General features: G+C 41.6%; 1 protein-coding gene across 1 annotated transcript; it reads left to right on the top strand.

Moving 5' to 3' along the window:
* The first annotated feature begins 3,969 nt into the window (after positions 1-3,969).
* LOC116487003 (cytochrome c oxidase subunit 7A2, mitochondrial) lies at positions 3,970-7,644 on the top strand. Its single transcript, XM_032183491.1, has 4 exons — positions 3,970-4,056; positions 5,068-5,157; positions 6,507-6,591; positions 7,423-7,644. Exons 1-4 carry the CDS (start codon positions 4,039-4,041, stop codon positions 7,479-7,481), a joined length of 252 nt encoding a protein of 83 aa, XP_032039382.1. The 5' UTR covers positions 3,970-4,038; the 3' UTR covers positions 7,482-7,644.
* Positions 7,645-16,412: the final 8,768 nt, after the last annotated feature.

Genomic DNA, 16,412 nt, shown 5'->3' on the forward strand with positions numbered 1-16,412 from the left:
TCTTTAATTATGAATGTTAAACCTTGAAGAATGCAAGCCTCGTATTTTTATAGAAATATCCTTGGGATGAAAGGCCATGAAAATCTACTGTCAAGTAATATCCACAGGCATATGTATCTTCTTGAATCTGTCAAATAGCACAACGAACATACTGGCATTTGCTCTGGATTCACAGCAGGCGTTACTGACTGCACCCTTCTCAGATGCTGTAGCTGTGGTGGGGGGAACATCACTATTATGTCTGTAGACACACATGTCCAGAATTCAGGTGAAATATCCAGTGGAAAAATATGGCTAAGCCTAATGTAGAATATACATTCAATTACTTAAAGTTACTGATTGGAATGCAGCTGGAGATGAACAGGTTGTAACCATGGAGTAATCTGGAAGTGCTGAAAATGATTGTCTTCAGGAACTGTTTGTCATAAGAACTGATCTTGCCTGAAAACTTGTGATTTAACCTTGGTCCTTTATCTTTTGTCTTATAGAAATTCTGCATTTATTACCTCACTTTGTTCCCTGCAACTGAACTAGCTGTAATGACTTAAAAGCGAAGAGGGTAACCATGCAAGGGCCTTCAGGAATGTCCAAAATAAAATACAAAAATAAATCAAGCCAGTCCCATGAGGGTTTGTATTGATCTAGTCAATGACTTTAAAAAAAAAAAAAAGTCTTTAATGACTACATGTGTTGAAAAGCCTACCAAAAAAACTCTTCCATACTTGAAGGAATAGATGTGGATCTTCATGCTACTTTTATTTCTAGGTCTCTCTATAGCAGTGCAGTCAATTTATGGGCTCTGTCATAGAGAGTACAGTTGCATCTCTTCCTCAGATCAGAATTACTTTCATGAAAAATACCATGTGCTGTAGCTTACAGAATCTGTTCTAATTAGTGTATTTCCTTCTATACCTTAAATGTCAACACTTGACAGTTTTGATTTAGACAGATGACCAGTATGATAAGCCTGATGAGAATGAGCATCCTTATATGACCAAGTCTCAATTAAGAAACTGCCTTCCCCTGAGTCTCCAGTTCCAAACATGCTCAACCAGCATTTGAAATAAAATAATGCTATCTGTAGTTTGAGTTAATGCCAAATGCTGCTCTGTCTGAAGATGCTGTTGGAAATGTTCCTATTCTCTGTTGGAAATAAAGTGGGCAGGAATAATATAATGAATCAATAAATAGTGAAGCTCAAAAAGTTTTAAAAATTATTTGAAACAAAGTAGGTAGTGTTTTTCCAAACCCTTATTTCAGTTAAAGATGACCTGAAAGAACTGAACAGAGTTATGTACAAGTACAGTTGATTGTGTTTGGATTTTACAAAGTGAAATGGTGAGATGTTTTAAGTAGAGTTAGAGGGACAGGAATTAATGACCTCCTTAAGTCTGTTGTGAAAATATGTGAGACTGGACCATGCTAGCAGTGGAAGAAATAGTTGTTTAGAAGCATGTATCCAGAATTAGTTTCAAAAGAATATATCCAGAATTCAGAGGTCAAAATTAGTGTAAGCTTCATGGTAGATGCTTGTAAAATTTGGAACAAATCCTTGTACTCTGTTATGTCTGATCATTCCCCCAAGGACCTTAGAAGTTTCCCCTCTTTCTGTTAACCATGATACAAAGCTTCTGTCTTGGGGAAAGCAAGTACTAACTACACTGCAATTTCTGACTGCAATCATAGATTGGTGTTAGGTCCAAGTTATGCTATTCAGAGTCATATCTGGTCCTGCTTGCTGTCTTTTCAAGCTGCTGCTGTCTCTGCCACTGAAAACAGATTCCATGCAGCAACATCCCAGAAAGCTTCTTGCCTATGCAGGGTTTAAAGCAGTGGACTTGATATAAGAATAGGGGATGATATACTGCCAGTCAGTCCAACAAAAAGAACACCCACACACAAAGCAGAGCGTACACTGTAACACCATCAAGTTCTTTTAATGTAGTTTTAGTGTCTTACACAACTAAATATAACTTAGCAAGTAAGTTGTGTTTTCTCCCATACCCAACATGGATTTTGACGGGGCTAATCAATTATTTTGTTTGCAAGAAAAAAAGTGAACCAGTGGGCAGGCAAGATTCCAGAAGTTTTTAAAAAAAGATTGTGTTCACCTATCTCATTCTGCCAGGGGTTTCTGCATCTACAGGCACACTGAATGCTAACTTGGTTGTTTTTCTTAATGTAACTTCCATTGCCAGTTTAGAGAGAAAATTATTTTGTGCTAGTAACTACTCATCAAATAGATTAATGGCCATGCTCCTTCAAACCTAAACAGAACTTTTCACAATGGGTAATGATTAACAATTCATTGTTCTTCAATAAAATACGTGCAAAGGTTACTCTAGCCCCTTAAGGAAAAGCAGTCTGATCTTTTAGTAAAATATCCCTACCCTCAGGTTGCAGTTTCTCTTCCTTTCACTCAAGTTCTTTTTCTCATAAAACAGCAAACACAGATGACAATAGTTCTTGCTCTAAGCAACACTCTTGTAGCTCTGATTGGTACGTAACCCACATACCAAGTTTAAGTGTGGCCTTTCTGTTGTGAAGTGTATTTTGCTAGGCAATAGCACTACAGCTCATGTTTAAACATACCGGGAAATAGTCCACACAGCAGAAATTAAGCAATAATCACTCTGCAGATTATGATCATCTAACTAGTATTTAAAATCCAGTATTTAAAATTTAAAACCAAGTATATAATAACCAGAATATGAATTATGCACTCCTGAAAGATTTCAAGAGTAATGAATGGAAATCTATCTTACAGTAGTAGTAATGTATTCTAAGTGTTATTCTATAATACACTGCTTGAGTGTTTGGAAACTTTATTAAATAATTCATCCAAGTTATTTTTTTACATCACTTCATTTTTCTCTGACTATGCTATCTAAAAGGTATTTTAAATTTCATACTCAGCTAAGGCTGTATCTATAAATACCCCTACATTTTTGCATTTTTAAATAGTTTCTTTCTGGGGCATCTCATCAGACTGAGAAGTGCTGTGCTTTGAGATATGATCCTTGTTATTTCTATACTAGGTTGAACACTGATTTGCTGTCTTTGACAGACGTTATTCATCATGAGGCTTGGCACCAGTGCGAAAAGCAGTGTAATGCCAAAATTGGAGTGCACTGCAACTGCAGCAAAACCACCGAGTAGTGCTCCTAACAGCACTGTATTTCAGGGTCAAGCTGAAGCGCGAGAAGATGAAGTTACAGGGATTGATCTACAATGCAGAGAACAGGCTTGTCAGAGGACTTACTTAAAGGGCAAACAGCTGCTTCCTTTAGGTTCAAATAGGCTTGCGTTTCATACAAATCTGGCTTTTTACCTCACTGTCTCTGATTGTGTATTGTAAATCATGAAAGTGAACTTGGGTTTTATTTATTTATTTATTTTCGCATGTAGAATACTCAGTATCCTTGCTACTAATAAAGTTTGAGGAAGTGGGTAGTATGTGCTTTAGTATTGTTCTTCCAATGTGTTGCAGCTCGACGAGGGATGTTGTGTTTATCCCAAGGAGCCTATGAGCCACTTGACTGGGACTGAGCACAGCTGCGGCTACCTCAGCACCTTGCCCCCAGTAGCATCATTGAATCATAGACTCCTGGAGAGGTTTTGGTTGGAAAGCACCTTAAAGATTGTTTAATTCTATCCCTGGCCATGTGCAGGGTCACCTCCCACCTGACCAGGTTGCCCAACGCCCTATCCAACCTGGCCTTGAACACCCCCAGGGATGGGGCACGCTCGAGGGTCCCAGGCTACCCTTCCGACCCTCTGCAGGTCCAAAATTTTTTAACAAAATCTTCCTCGGCGCCGGCCTGCAGCGATAATTTCACCGAGGGCCAGCTTTGACCTAGAGGAGACCGAGAAAACCCTCGGCTCCATCACTTTCCCCCTCCCATCCACAAGCGCCGGCGGCCGCCATTTTGTGCGCGGCAGGGCGGCGCTGAGGGCCCGGCCGCTTCCCGCCGGGGCCGCCTCCCCTTCCGCTGCCCTTGCCGCTGCTGCCGGGAGGTGACGGGACCAAGAGCCGCGATGTGGCGGAGCCTGCTGGTGAGGGGCCCGGCACGGCACGGGGGAAGGGGCAGGGGGCTCCCCTGGGCGCTGGGGGCGAGTTGCAGGTGGAGGTCCCGCTGCCATTTCGGGTCCCATCCCGCTCGCCCCACCTAGTGAGCGGCCCCCAGCGCTTGGAGGGACCGCGGCTTCCTCGCTGGGTCTAGGCCGCTGCTGTGACTTTACTATTTTTAAAAGGGAGAGGTTGTGGTGTGTGTTTGTGTGGGGTGGGAGGCGAGGGAAGAACCGGCATCATCCCTCTGCCTGCCCCCTGGCAGCGGTGGTCGTTGTAGGGGTGGTGGTGGTGTTACTTCGTGGGGGAAGAGGGAGATCCTCCTCTTTTTGGGGGACACTGTTGAAAGCATAGAGATTACTGAAAGGTTCAGCTGAGTCTTAATTTTGAGACGTGGCAGACCTTGAGCCACCAGAAGGATTTCATTGTGGTGGCCTGTCCTGAGCACCTCTGCAATTCTGCAGCAGGAATTTCACGTCCTGGCTGAGCGTCTGTGAGCTGTGCAGGTAACATTGCCTCCTGCAGCCCTCTGAAGGTCAGTCAGCTCTTCTGCAGGCTGCTAGCTGCTGAGCTGCAGCTGCGAGAGAAGATGCTCGTCTGCACCAACACACCTGTCCTAAATACAGCTCCCAGTGCTGTAGTTAAAAGTCAGGGGGCAGTCACAGCAAATGGTGCCTAAAACTGAGGTCTGAGGGGGCTGGGGATGAGATCTTTCTCCCCAAAGGGTGGTAACATAGAAGACTTGTATGGTGCAGACCTGTAAATCTGTTGTTTCTTACTGAAAGTAGTTGTTTTGAGTTTTTCCTTTTTAGCTAGCCAGTCAATCCATCCATTAAGTAGTCTCTTGGAGGATTTACTGAATTTCAAATCAGTGTTTTGTGGTGAAGCTTTTTTTTTTTTTTTCTTTTCCCTGAAGCGGCCCCCTTCACTTCCATCCCATTGTGGTTATAGCTGAAAAAATCCACTGTTCCTAAAATGCTGTTTATCTTTTATTTTAGAGCCTTCGTCAAATTTCCCAGAGGACCATAAGCACTGCTTCACGCAGGCAGCTTGAAAACAGAGTTCCTGAGAAGCAGAAGCTTTTCCAGGTATTGAGTGAACGGTGTATCACCTTGTAGAATAGCAAGGTTTTGGTAGATTGTAATTGCATATATATTGTTTATAAAGAATAAAGTTTCTATGCGTAGTTGGTACTGTACAGAATATGACAGAATACTCTGAAATGGACAGGAGAAGTAGGTACTGTGAACAAATAAAGATCAAGAGTGAGAGAACAGAACTGTACTGAAAAATCAAACTTAATCATGCACGTATGTTGTCTTTGAGCCCCATAATGAGGATGTGACATTATTATATTTTCTAGTTATGATATTTTCCAGTTATGAAAATGCAGAAAGTCTTAGAGAACTGGATTTCCTCCTAGAAAAATACTGAATATTTAAAAATCGTTTCTGAATGCATTTCGTCCTGATTGGTAGGCCACCTAGTGAGAACTAGTGGTTCTGCAAATCCAGAAGCAGTGGATACTGAAGAGCATACTCATAACTACGTGCCTTAACCTGGAGCAATAGTTTCATATTGAGGGTAGATGAGACTGAATTTAGGAACATGAAAGGCGGAAATGTGTTAATAGTTTAACATTTTAATAGTTTTTGTGTCTTGTTGCTTTCCTTTCACCTGAAAGAGAAGGCCATTTTTGATGGGACACTACCTGAAGAGCGCAGTGTTCAATGACAGCTAGAGAGAAGCAGGATGTTGATGATGGGGAAGGTCAGAGATTCTGTTTCTGCTAGCTGGTGATTTCTACATAACATGTAGAAATCACCTGTCTGGCCAAGAATTGTTTCTTTCTCTAGTTCCTTTCTTGTGCAGCAGCAAGTTCAGCTGGACAGAGCTGTGTATCACCAGCACTAGAGGCAGGCTAGAATTCCAGAGCAGCATAAACATGCCAGCAAGGGTTAAGATCACGTGGATCCAGTGTCCAGGGAGTTTCACTTCAGGTTGAGCAGAACAGTTTCCTGTATGATAGCAGGAACAGTACAGAGAGGCTCCTCCCCTTGCCTCTCCTGTTCCTTATAGTGAGGCCTGACTGTTCTGAAAGCTGATGGGAAGTTCCTAGGGGTGGAAATTGTAACCTGTGGGCCCGAAGGGGCTGGCAGCCGGTGTCTCAAGTGTTTAAGCATATGCTGGTCACTGTTTTAGAAATGAACATGCACACCGTTACTACACCTGCATAGCAAGTGGTTCACCTGATAGCAGAGTGAAAACTTGAAAGACGAGGCTGAATCTAAATGGGGTTTTAAAGATTTTCAGTCTTTTGTGGGTAGTGAAGATAATTTTGTGAAATAATCCTTGTTCCAGGTAATTCTAGTTACGTTAACACAATATAGGAAGAACTGTATTTAAATAGTTTCATTTTGTCCCTTGTTTCCATTAGGAGGATAATGGCCTCCCAGTGTATCTTAAAGGTGGTGCAATGGATGGGCTGCTGTATAGAGTCACCATGGGTCTCACGGTTTTTGGTAAGGCTAATACTAAAACATTTATGCTTTAGTACAATTTCCAACCTGCTAATACTAAAATACTTTTTTGGTATTATCTCCAACATGACGGACACTTCCTCTGTAAATTAGTTATTTGTCTTCTTAAGTTTGTTCTTTAGAATATGTAAAATGTATGTAGAGAAGAAAAAACTTTGGACCTACTATGTATTTGTTTTCTCAAATTTGGCTTCTCATCTGAAACCTTCCCCCCACCCTTACTAATAGTACAATGTGCTGAATACTCCTTCAGAATTCATGTAAAAATGTTAGACAAAGCACAAATAACTAAGAAAACTTACTCTGAAAAGGACTAAAATGTAGTTATAACACATACATATACCGGTTTTCTCACTAGTTAGACTCTTTTAAGTGTTAGGTGATACTTGAATTACTGAGGTTTCATGTGCTGTGAAAACAAGCAGAATATATCCAAACTTCATGGTACTGCCTATATTTATATGTAATAAGCAACTTATTTGTTGCTTGTTACATGGCTTTGTAATAGCCTGTAATTAACTATACTGATATCCAAAGGATTTTCTGTTCATTTACCTTAAGAATGAGTAACCATTGCTTTATTATCATCTATGTAGTTTCTGCAAACATGCCTCTCCCTACTTTTTTCTTTATTTCTATGCCTTTTTTTTTTTTTTTGTATGGTCTGTGGAGAGATTTATTTATTTATTTTTTTACTGAAACACAAATTGCTTATTGTAAATCTTTCTATAGGAACAAACTGGGAAGGGAAAGCTGACTTGAAAGAAATTCTTCTTAGCATTTTGAAAATCTTTTTTTTGTTTCTTTCTTCAGGAACAGGGTACGTTCTTTATGAGCTGATGGTAGCTTCAATGCCCAAGAAGCAGAAATGACTCCAGTTCAAGATGTCCCGGTGACTAGCATCTCTTCGTCCAATTCCATGTGACTATGATGGCAGCTTATATTTACTATAAGCACCTGGCTTAATGCTTGAAATCATAATTTAATTGTAACATGTTAACTGCAATCAATAAAGCAGTTCTTATGTTGCTTTGAGGTGGTGTGGTCTGTACTGTGTATTCTCTGTTAGAGTGATTTTACTTCCAGGAAATGTACATTGAGTTGATCAGTATGCAGATAACTGAATTGTGAGTATGTTAGTGCTTTGAAGGTGAGTTAAATGCCCTGAATCCTCATGAGAAAATAATACCTTGTCTTTATTACAGGAATTTTATCTTCTTGCTTCAGTGGAGCAAATTAATCTGGAAATAAATTATTGGAATTAGACTAAATGTACATGGAAGTTAATGTTGAGGATTTGATAATTACTCTGCATCTTTGCTAACAACTTCAGCTGCTGGGAGATTTCCCAGGGATAACCAGGAGTAACTATTGGCTGTTATTGTGTATTTAGGAACAACTGTTATATCTGAAGTAGCTAATGCTGTTAGTGGGAATGCCTGGTATAAAAAAAGCTGCTTCTAGGAAGCATCTTTAAGTTGGTGGGTGACATGAGAATCACTTAAAAGCTGCCCTCATGCCTCTTACTGCAATTACTGAGGAAGAGCATTTCTGAGAACCAGTGTTAGCTGAGCATCCCAGCTAGGTTTTATGTTCCTAAGCACAATGTACCTTTGTAGTCTTGCTGTCAAGTTGCTACCTACCTGCGCTTCATTGTGTGTGCTTGAACTTGTCTTGACTGTCTGAAGGCAAACAATCCAGATAACTGGCAGGGGCAGCGTTCAAAAGTGTTTGAATCTTATCCCACATTCTGAGGTGGAAATGAAATGTTGGGCCATATCCCAGAAGGGTGTATTTTGGAAACGCCATTCTCACAGCATATATTGCATTGTTCTCTGAGATCACTGTGCGATTCCATGTGTGGAACTTTTTTTTTTAATAGTCCAGGGAGGTGAGAGGCACATGTCAGGGGTGGAATCTCAGAATTCCAGTCAGTGTCTCCATCTGTTGCTGCCGTCTACAATAACAAACACTCATCTGTTTCCCCTCTATGTCCTTGTTAGTCTGATGTTGTCTGTGCAACAAATAAAGCTTCTAAAAAAAAATAAACCATTGTCTCAAAGAAACAGTGGGTCTTCCAAAATGTGACAGTGAGCACAAAAATCTAGCTTCCCGTGACAGTGCTATTTTAAGCCTCTTCTGGATTAAATTGTTTGAGAATTTTTCATTGCTCTCCTGGAGAACCAGAATATGCTTGTAAACTTGAGGCAACCGGGAAGGGAAGAGGCACTACGTTCTGAACTTGAGCAGAATAAAAGATCTTCAAAAGGTGTGTGAGGGGAAAATACCCCTCAATGGTAGTCTCTATGCAGTGTTTGGGGTGTGGGAATCTGTTTTAAAATAGCATAAATTATAAGGATCCTGTTATCAGGTAGGCAGTGAAGCGTGCATTTCTGTGTGCGACCTAGCAGAGCATGCAGCCTTCCTTGCTCTTGCAGCTCAGCAGCTGTGAGCGGTGCTGTTGCAGCAGCTTTGCTGGTGGAGCAGCGCAAAGCAAGCCAGCAGAGAGGTCTTTGTGCAGCAACGTCACCTGGATTTATAGACTGAGCCTGCTGGTGTTAACTGCAACCGAGCCAGAAGCTGCCTGCTGACAAAAAGCTGTTTCGGAAGTCAAAGCAAAGCCAGGCACGAGGGAAATGTTTAGCACTGAAGGCCAACAACGAGGGCAAGGGAATCGCTATTTAAACAACAACGTGCCTGGCTTGGCCACTCTTGTAACAGAGGGGATCGTGGTCCTGGTGCTGGGCTGATGCCCCCGTAGGAGATCCACAGTGGTGGGAGCAGCCCATGGGCCACTGAAGGTGAGCAGGGAAATGCCTGTCCTCTGTTCAGCCTGTGGTTACTGCCCTTCCATCAGTATTTTCTGGAGCTAGGCATTAAGCTGATATGCAATATTGCTACCTTACTGCAGCCCTGGTTTTGATTTATGTGCGGAGTATTTTCTGTTTCCCAAAATGGGAACCACTAGTTCACATAACCTTTATTTTTAGTTTTTCATGTTATTGGGAATGGTAGCTATGATTTTGGCGATGTTACACTTGAGAAGATGGGAAAGCCTCTTGGAGTTGAAGACAGAGAACACTGTCCTGGGCTCCACTGAGCTGGATTATTCCAAATGTCACCCCGAAAATACAGAGAATGCCTTCTGCTGGATAAGTGATGAGTACGCCATCTCTGCCACCCTATTTTTCATTATTTAACTTGTTAAGTTTGCATTGTTTTAAGCTTAACAAAGAAAGCTTACTAGTGTGCCAGCTTTGGCAGAACAGAAAAATAGTTCATGCTACTGTAAGAGAAGTGGATATTTGAATTGTAATCAGACAGATGAAACATCAAAATTAAATCCAAAGAATTGTTTTTCTAGTTTAAGCATCCCTTTCTGGGACTCCAGACGTACAGACCATGTTTTACTTTCTCCATCAGGAAGATGGCTCAGGACTATCTACTCCTAGAACTGTGCCCCGGGCTGCGTTTTCTTGGCTGCTGAAGGTATGTATAAACCCAAGAGGCCTGGCGCACACAAACATTTCCCCAGTAGAAGTCTGATGACTAATAATACACAATATCACAGCACCAGCTTCCTAAAAGACAGCATGAAAAAAATGTTCACAAACTCAGAGGAAAACACCAGAGATCTCCTAAGTGTATGATCTTGTCTATGCTTTTTTTTTTCTTTCTCTCTCTTTTTTTTTTTCCCCAATCCTAGAGTAAAAATACCACTTTTTCTAATGTTGCTTACATTGGGTATTGCTGCTCTGAACAAGAAGCAGGCATGCTGAATTTATTTTGGCATCTTTTGGAAGCTATACTTCCTTATTCTCCCATTCTTTCCCCATTTCATTACAAATGAAAGAGCTGGAGATTGAGCTTCACAGTTGCCAGCATGAATCAAAGACATGTGAAATCAATCTGATCAACCTGACTTGACCCTAAGTGAGGTGTGTAGGTGATGAGTAAGTCAGAACCAACATAACTTTCATGTGCATACTTGTGATTTTTTTTTTAAAGTTCCTTTTAATAATAACACCTTTTAATCTAACTTGCCTGAGCCCTTTCACTTATTTTTTACAGTACTCAGTCAGAACTGCTGGAAAAATAATGGCTAGTCCAGAAACACAGCCTGAGAAGGATCCCTTGGCTATGTTGTGCTGGTTTTCTCAATGTGAGTATTCAGGACTTCAAGCTCAGTGGGCAGTGCAGACAAGCTGTCAGATACATTTTGGTCTTGTCTCAATATTTCTCAACATTTATTCTTGTTGGTCACAGGTTTTCTATTAGGCGAACTGATCACAGGCTTTTTCTCGGTTTTCTCAATAAGGTACATTCCTCCCTGCAACAACTACGTGGTCAAGATCCCCGTGTTGTTGTGGGAAGCTCAATTCACTCGTAGGACTGATGAGGGACTTGAGGGAAGTCTGTCTCCTGTGCAGTCCCCAGCCTGACAGTCCTGGTCTCAGCTCCACTGGGACTGCCACTGCCTGTGACCAAAATATTCTTTCCCATTGCAAATAGCCTGCAGAGTCCTAGAGAAAACTGCTGAAGATGGATGAGTCTGTCCTTTTCTAAAGTGCTTCTGTCTATGAGTTTCCAGCCCACCAATCTGAACTTTCAGAATGGTAAGGATCTTTCTTCTCCTGTTTGTAATTATCTTTCCTATTCCTCTGCAATATTTTACTGTTACAACCAAATTTTTCTGGAGAAACTGTCTGTCCCCTGTCTTGTCAAATCTTTGCTGGTTGCAGGAAGACAAGATGATATCTGGTGGTCATGGAAATAAACAGGAAAGGAATGATCAAGGAAGTTCAAATGATTTATAAGCTTTACATATAGCAGAATTTGGAAGAAGCTACAGCGGAAAAGAAGACAGGAGGCTGGGAGGTTTAGAGATACCTGATTTAAAACTTCCTAAATATAATTGTTAAAAACACCAAATGAGGTGACTGAATTTTTACAGTGTTGCTTCATAAAGCGTATTGCAGAATAGGTGCTCTTGTTCCTCTGCGATCAATACTTGTTTGATAGCTAATGGAGAAGTAAAATAGGAGTAGTGTGTCTTGTGATATATCAGTCTAACAAAAAAGTTTCTCTATCATTAGAGTTATATTAAGAAATAACTCTCTTCTCAAGGCTGCCTGTGAGGTTCAGCTACAGATGCAGCTCCCTGTGCACCAGCAACAGCAGAGGAAAGTTTTCCTTGAAAAGAACAGTGAGGTATTCAGTGGAGATGCTTTATATGTGCTTTATAAGTGTGTCAGCTGCCACAAAGACCCAGAAACAGCTTGTGCTGTCTTAATTTATTTGTATTAAATATTTGGTAGAGAACTTTCTCAGGGTTGAAAGAGACATGTGGTTTGTTGTCCAGTTTTAAAAAAATCTGAAACAGCAGCAAAAAATTAAATACTTGTAGATGGCTGTCTTTCATTTTCCACAGAAGTTTTCCATTTTTACTAAGAAAACTGGGCTGTGCAGGAACTGAAGTATGCGATCTGCCCTTGATGTTTGTACTACCAAATGAAGATCCCTCTAAGCACGTTCATGCAAATCTCCTGGGTTCATTCTCATCAACGTGACAGTAATGTTATGCATAGATATTCACGGATGCTTTGTGGAAAAAGAGAGGGAGGGAGATTCAGCGCTGCCGGAGCTTGCCCCACCTGCTGAAATAGGTGGCTCCCAATCCCCCTGAGCAGCTCCTGTTCCTGCAGGAGTGCAGGGAGGAGGCTGGGATTTCTGCAGGACCTTTAAGCTACAAACATGCTCTTTAACTAGTTGAATTATCTCTGTTTATTTAGTATCAAAATGATTCCACGTTGTTTCATCTCCACATGAGCACTTACTCTGGATGACTAATGCCTCGGGACCTGAAATTTATAATGGAAAGGCTGACACATACTTGCAATCTTATCTGCCGCAACACTATGCAAAAGGGAATTATATAATTAAAACTTCTTAACGATCTCTATTGCCCAGTGGGAAGCTACAAGCCCCAAAGGAGCCAGGCCAACTTTGTTATCAAGGTTTATTCAGTGACCTCTTAGGAGCAGCTGGGCACATCTTGCTAAATATAGTGGGATGTGCTAATACGTGCTGCTCGGGGGGTGTGGCCCTGGGGCCACCATGTCACGGCACTGGGAGGCTGGTGCACCTTCTCCCTACGGTGGTGATTTTCTGAACCAAGTGCCTAAAGTTAGCCTCCTAAGCTCATATTCAGGCATTTACATAAATAGCCTGATTTTTTAGAAGAGCAATACCAAGAAATTCTCTTCTATTAAAGCCATACAAATAATAGAAACAATCTTACAACAACAACTCTGAAAGATTTTATTTTTTCTGGAACTAGCGCTCAAACATACGTCCAGATTTCTGGGAAAAGAAGAGGGGAACGGCAACTTTTGGTTACCTCAGCTTAATTAGTTGAGGGGTGTAAATGCATTTTCTGACAGGAAGTCACAACACTTGGGAATGGAGCAGGAGACACGTCATCTGTGTTACTAAGCAGCGGAAGTTGCATATGATGTGTTTTAGAGAGGCTGTCACAACTTCTGTCACAATCCTTGCCTTTCTGTTTGGGTCTAGAGCCAAAAGCAGTTGGGTAGGGACTGCAAACTACTACTAACCATCCAACAAACTGCTGATCAACATCAGGCACACTTGCTGGTCTCATTCAGGTTCCCAATGAGTAGGTATTTAGATGAGCAGACTACAGAGCATGCCACTGACAAAGGACTTGGCTGACAAAAATACCAGGGACAGAAAGTAAAAGTGCTCAATCCAGTTGCCTACACTTGGTCCTGGAGCCATCCAGAGCATCCTGGGCATCAGCAGCTGAGCCAGGCCCTGTGGACGGAGGGTGGCCAGGCTGCGCAGGCACTGCTGGTTTTGTTAACTGGGTCTTCATCAGCTACAGTGAGAGTTTAGGTGCTGGGTTCACATGCGGGCACCTAAATGTGAGCGTCTTAACCCAGAGCTGAATGCCACCCGAAGTGCAGGACAGAGCAATGGGTGCAGTCAATGTACTGAGCAGCAAAGCTGCGATGGCAAGGCCCCAACACCCTCTGCCCTTGCAGCCTTTCCAGAGGTTAGAGAAGGAGATTCTGCAGTTTTTATTAGAAAATTAGGTCCAATCAGATACTTCTGGCATAAAGAAAGATACTTCATCCTGTAAATGCTGCTCTTCTTAACTGGGGAAGAGGATCATGATGGAATAAAGCTGAGCGGTGTTTCAGGGTGTAACTGAGTACCTTGTACCTGAAAAGCTGTTTGTTTAAAAATACTATGCAGATTGCAGATTTTTTTTTTTTTTTGTAATAACAATAAAAAAAGAGCTAGCAGCAAGCCCATTTCTGCAGACCAAGAATACATCACAACAGAAATCAGGACAGCGCCAGAAATGAGACAAGTTCAATAAACTGGAGTGACTAAAAACTGACACGGTAGTGAGGCCAGAGGGAAAGCATCCAAGAGAGTGGAGGAAAGGGCACACAAGAGGAGACATTTTAACAGTGTCCTGCAAAGGCTCTCTGCAAACTCTGGAGGTGTTGATGCATGAGAGAGACACAGGTGAAAAAGGCTGCCAGCACAGTGTGGGTAGGAGCTTTCAAGTAACCTTTAATAGCAGAAACAAACCCCAATTGTTTTCTGTTTACACAACAGAGTGCTTCTGATACTGAAGCACAGGGCAACATCTATTTATAATCCAAATAAATCTTATGTTCTGGTATTTGGAACTGTCAGCATTCAACATATTGGGAAGCAGCAGCCACAAGGCTGCATTAAAAAGTAGCAGTTTAAATCTGCATTGCTTTGCTCCTTGTATTTCCCCCCTTATTTTCTAGACAATTATGAGTTGTGCAGGAGAAACAAATTTCTTGTTTTTTCTGAAGTTAGCTTGAATGGAGTTCATAAATGTCCAGACAGGTGATTCCTAGGCAGATTCCTTTAATACTTGTGCTTGACTCTTGATTTGCTTGCTGGACTTTTTTCCCACAAAAGGTCAAAATTTCCATGCTCATCAACAAGGGTTTCCTGTGATAGTGACAAAACAAGTTATTAGCTATTGCCAGCCATTAAGGAATGGCTTCCCTAAGTATAGTAGTATGGAGGATTTCTCTTTGCAGCCTTAGTGTACTTTAAATAATGGGGGATGAACTAAATGGCCTTTCAGCATCATTTCCAGCCTCATTTCTTACGGTTCCAAGCATTCATATCAGATTCACTAATAAGTATTTAAGCTTTTGACTGTTTGTCCTGCTGAACTTGCAGGAAGTTTGGGGCTGACATTTAAATCCTCTAAACCTTCATGGAAAGATGCATATCAGGAAGAGAGGGCAGCACAAACTGGGCATTGGCAGCTCCAACCTGCTCCTCAGCCAGGGGAATCGCCACATCCCTTCCTACTCTCAGACCCTTTTGTGACTTTTGGGGAGAGAAGGACAGCATCAGTGCCCAGCCTCATGACAAGGCATTCAGCCTTAAAATTCCTCCAGTATCATTAATTCTTCTCTTGTCTGCAACAATGTAATCAGGTTACTCATTAGGTCATGCAGCTTGAACTTTGAATGTCTTGTCCTTGCAGGCACAAGCTTTCCTTTCCCATAAGCCTACATACCACCTACACAGACCCTGCTGTCACAGTATATAATTATATTTTATTGATATAGATGTACTGAGAAGAATTAGCAAAATGTTCAGCTTCAGAGCCTGGCACTGCACCATTTCACACCTTGCTGTGGATTAATATCATCTGCTTCTTTGTAGTGGGTGACTACATTGGAAGAGTTGAAGGGTTACCAAATGTAAGGGAGCTCATGGCTATTGAACTTTTATTGTACTTGAATTAAACTCAGACACTTCTGTGTTGTTCTGCAAGTAGCAGCCAGTGGCTGATGATTTTTAAACTTTTAAACAGGCTTTTATAAGACTCCACAATTGCACTAGAAGGCCTGTTCTCTTCTATTTATACCTCTGCATTTGAATGATTTATTTACTTTCCCAGCTCTGCTTACTTGTTGCCATGATCATTCCTTACTTCCAGAGTATTACACGACGGGAAAAATAGGTTATAGAAATTAAATTAATAAATAGTTGCTATGGAAAATACCTGGTGAGGTAGATAATTATTTCATAGCTGTAACACTCTGCAGGGGCACTGCTTCAGTAAATGAGTGGATTTGAGACAGAACCAGTCCTCTGTGAACACAGTTAGTACAAGAAGCCATTCCTCATTACGAGAGGTCAAACCAGTACTGCTCTCTGAATACCAGCTCTGAAGTGAAATTATCCAAATAAATAAACACCAGGCTGAGTTCCTCTCATGCCATTGACTGGAAATCTCTCAGAGAAGGCAGGGCCTGCAGGAAGCAGTTTGATGTATTTTTCCTTCAGCATTTGATGGATACAGATATAATACCATGCAATACTGGCTTTATGGCTGATTTAGAAAGGAATAAACAACACGCTGAAAAGGTCAACCTTTGTGTTGTAAGGGAAGAACGGGCCTCCTAAATGACGGCATTAAGGCAATGCCTAATTCCCATACAATGTGGTGACAGATGCGGTGACAAACCAGCAAAGTACCTACGGGGTCGGTGCATGGAGGGCACTGGTAGCAGCACAGCTTTGCCCGTGTAGCAGCACTAAATGCTGCATCCTTTCAGTGTTTAATGTTCAAGGAGCTGACACTTTTTGGATTCTTCTGCTGCGTAAAGCTTACACATATGTTGGCGTACATATGAGTAAAGGCATTTATCATGTTCGTACATAAAAGCAGCTGCAACTGGCTGTTGGGAAGCCACAGAAGCAAA

This window comes from Aythya fuligula, chromosome 3 (assembly GCF_009819795.1).
Source record: "Aythya fuligula isolate bAytFul2 chromosome 3, bAytFul2.pri, whole genome shotgun sequence".
Classification (NCBI taxonomy): domain Eukaryota; kingdom Metazoa; phylum Chordata; class Aves; order Anseriformes; family Anatidae; genus Aythya; species Aythya fuligula.

Excerpts from the sequence above, each read along its gene's own strand:
- LOC116487003 (XM_032183491.1), top strand. Across the intron at positions 5,158-6,506 it reads AGAAGCAGAAGCTTTTCCAG|GAGGATAATGGCCTCCCAGT; the intron begins GTATTGAGTGAA and ends TGTTTCCATTAG. Across the intron at positions 6,592-7,422 it reads CATGGGTCTCACGGTTTTTG|GAACAGGGTACGTTCTTTAT; the intron begins GTAAGGCTAATA and ends TTCTTTCTTCAG.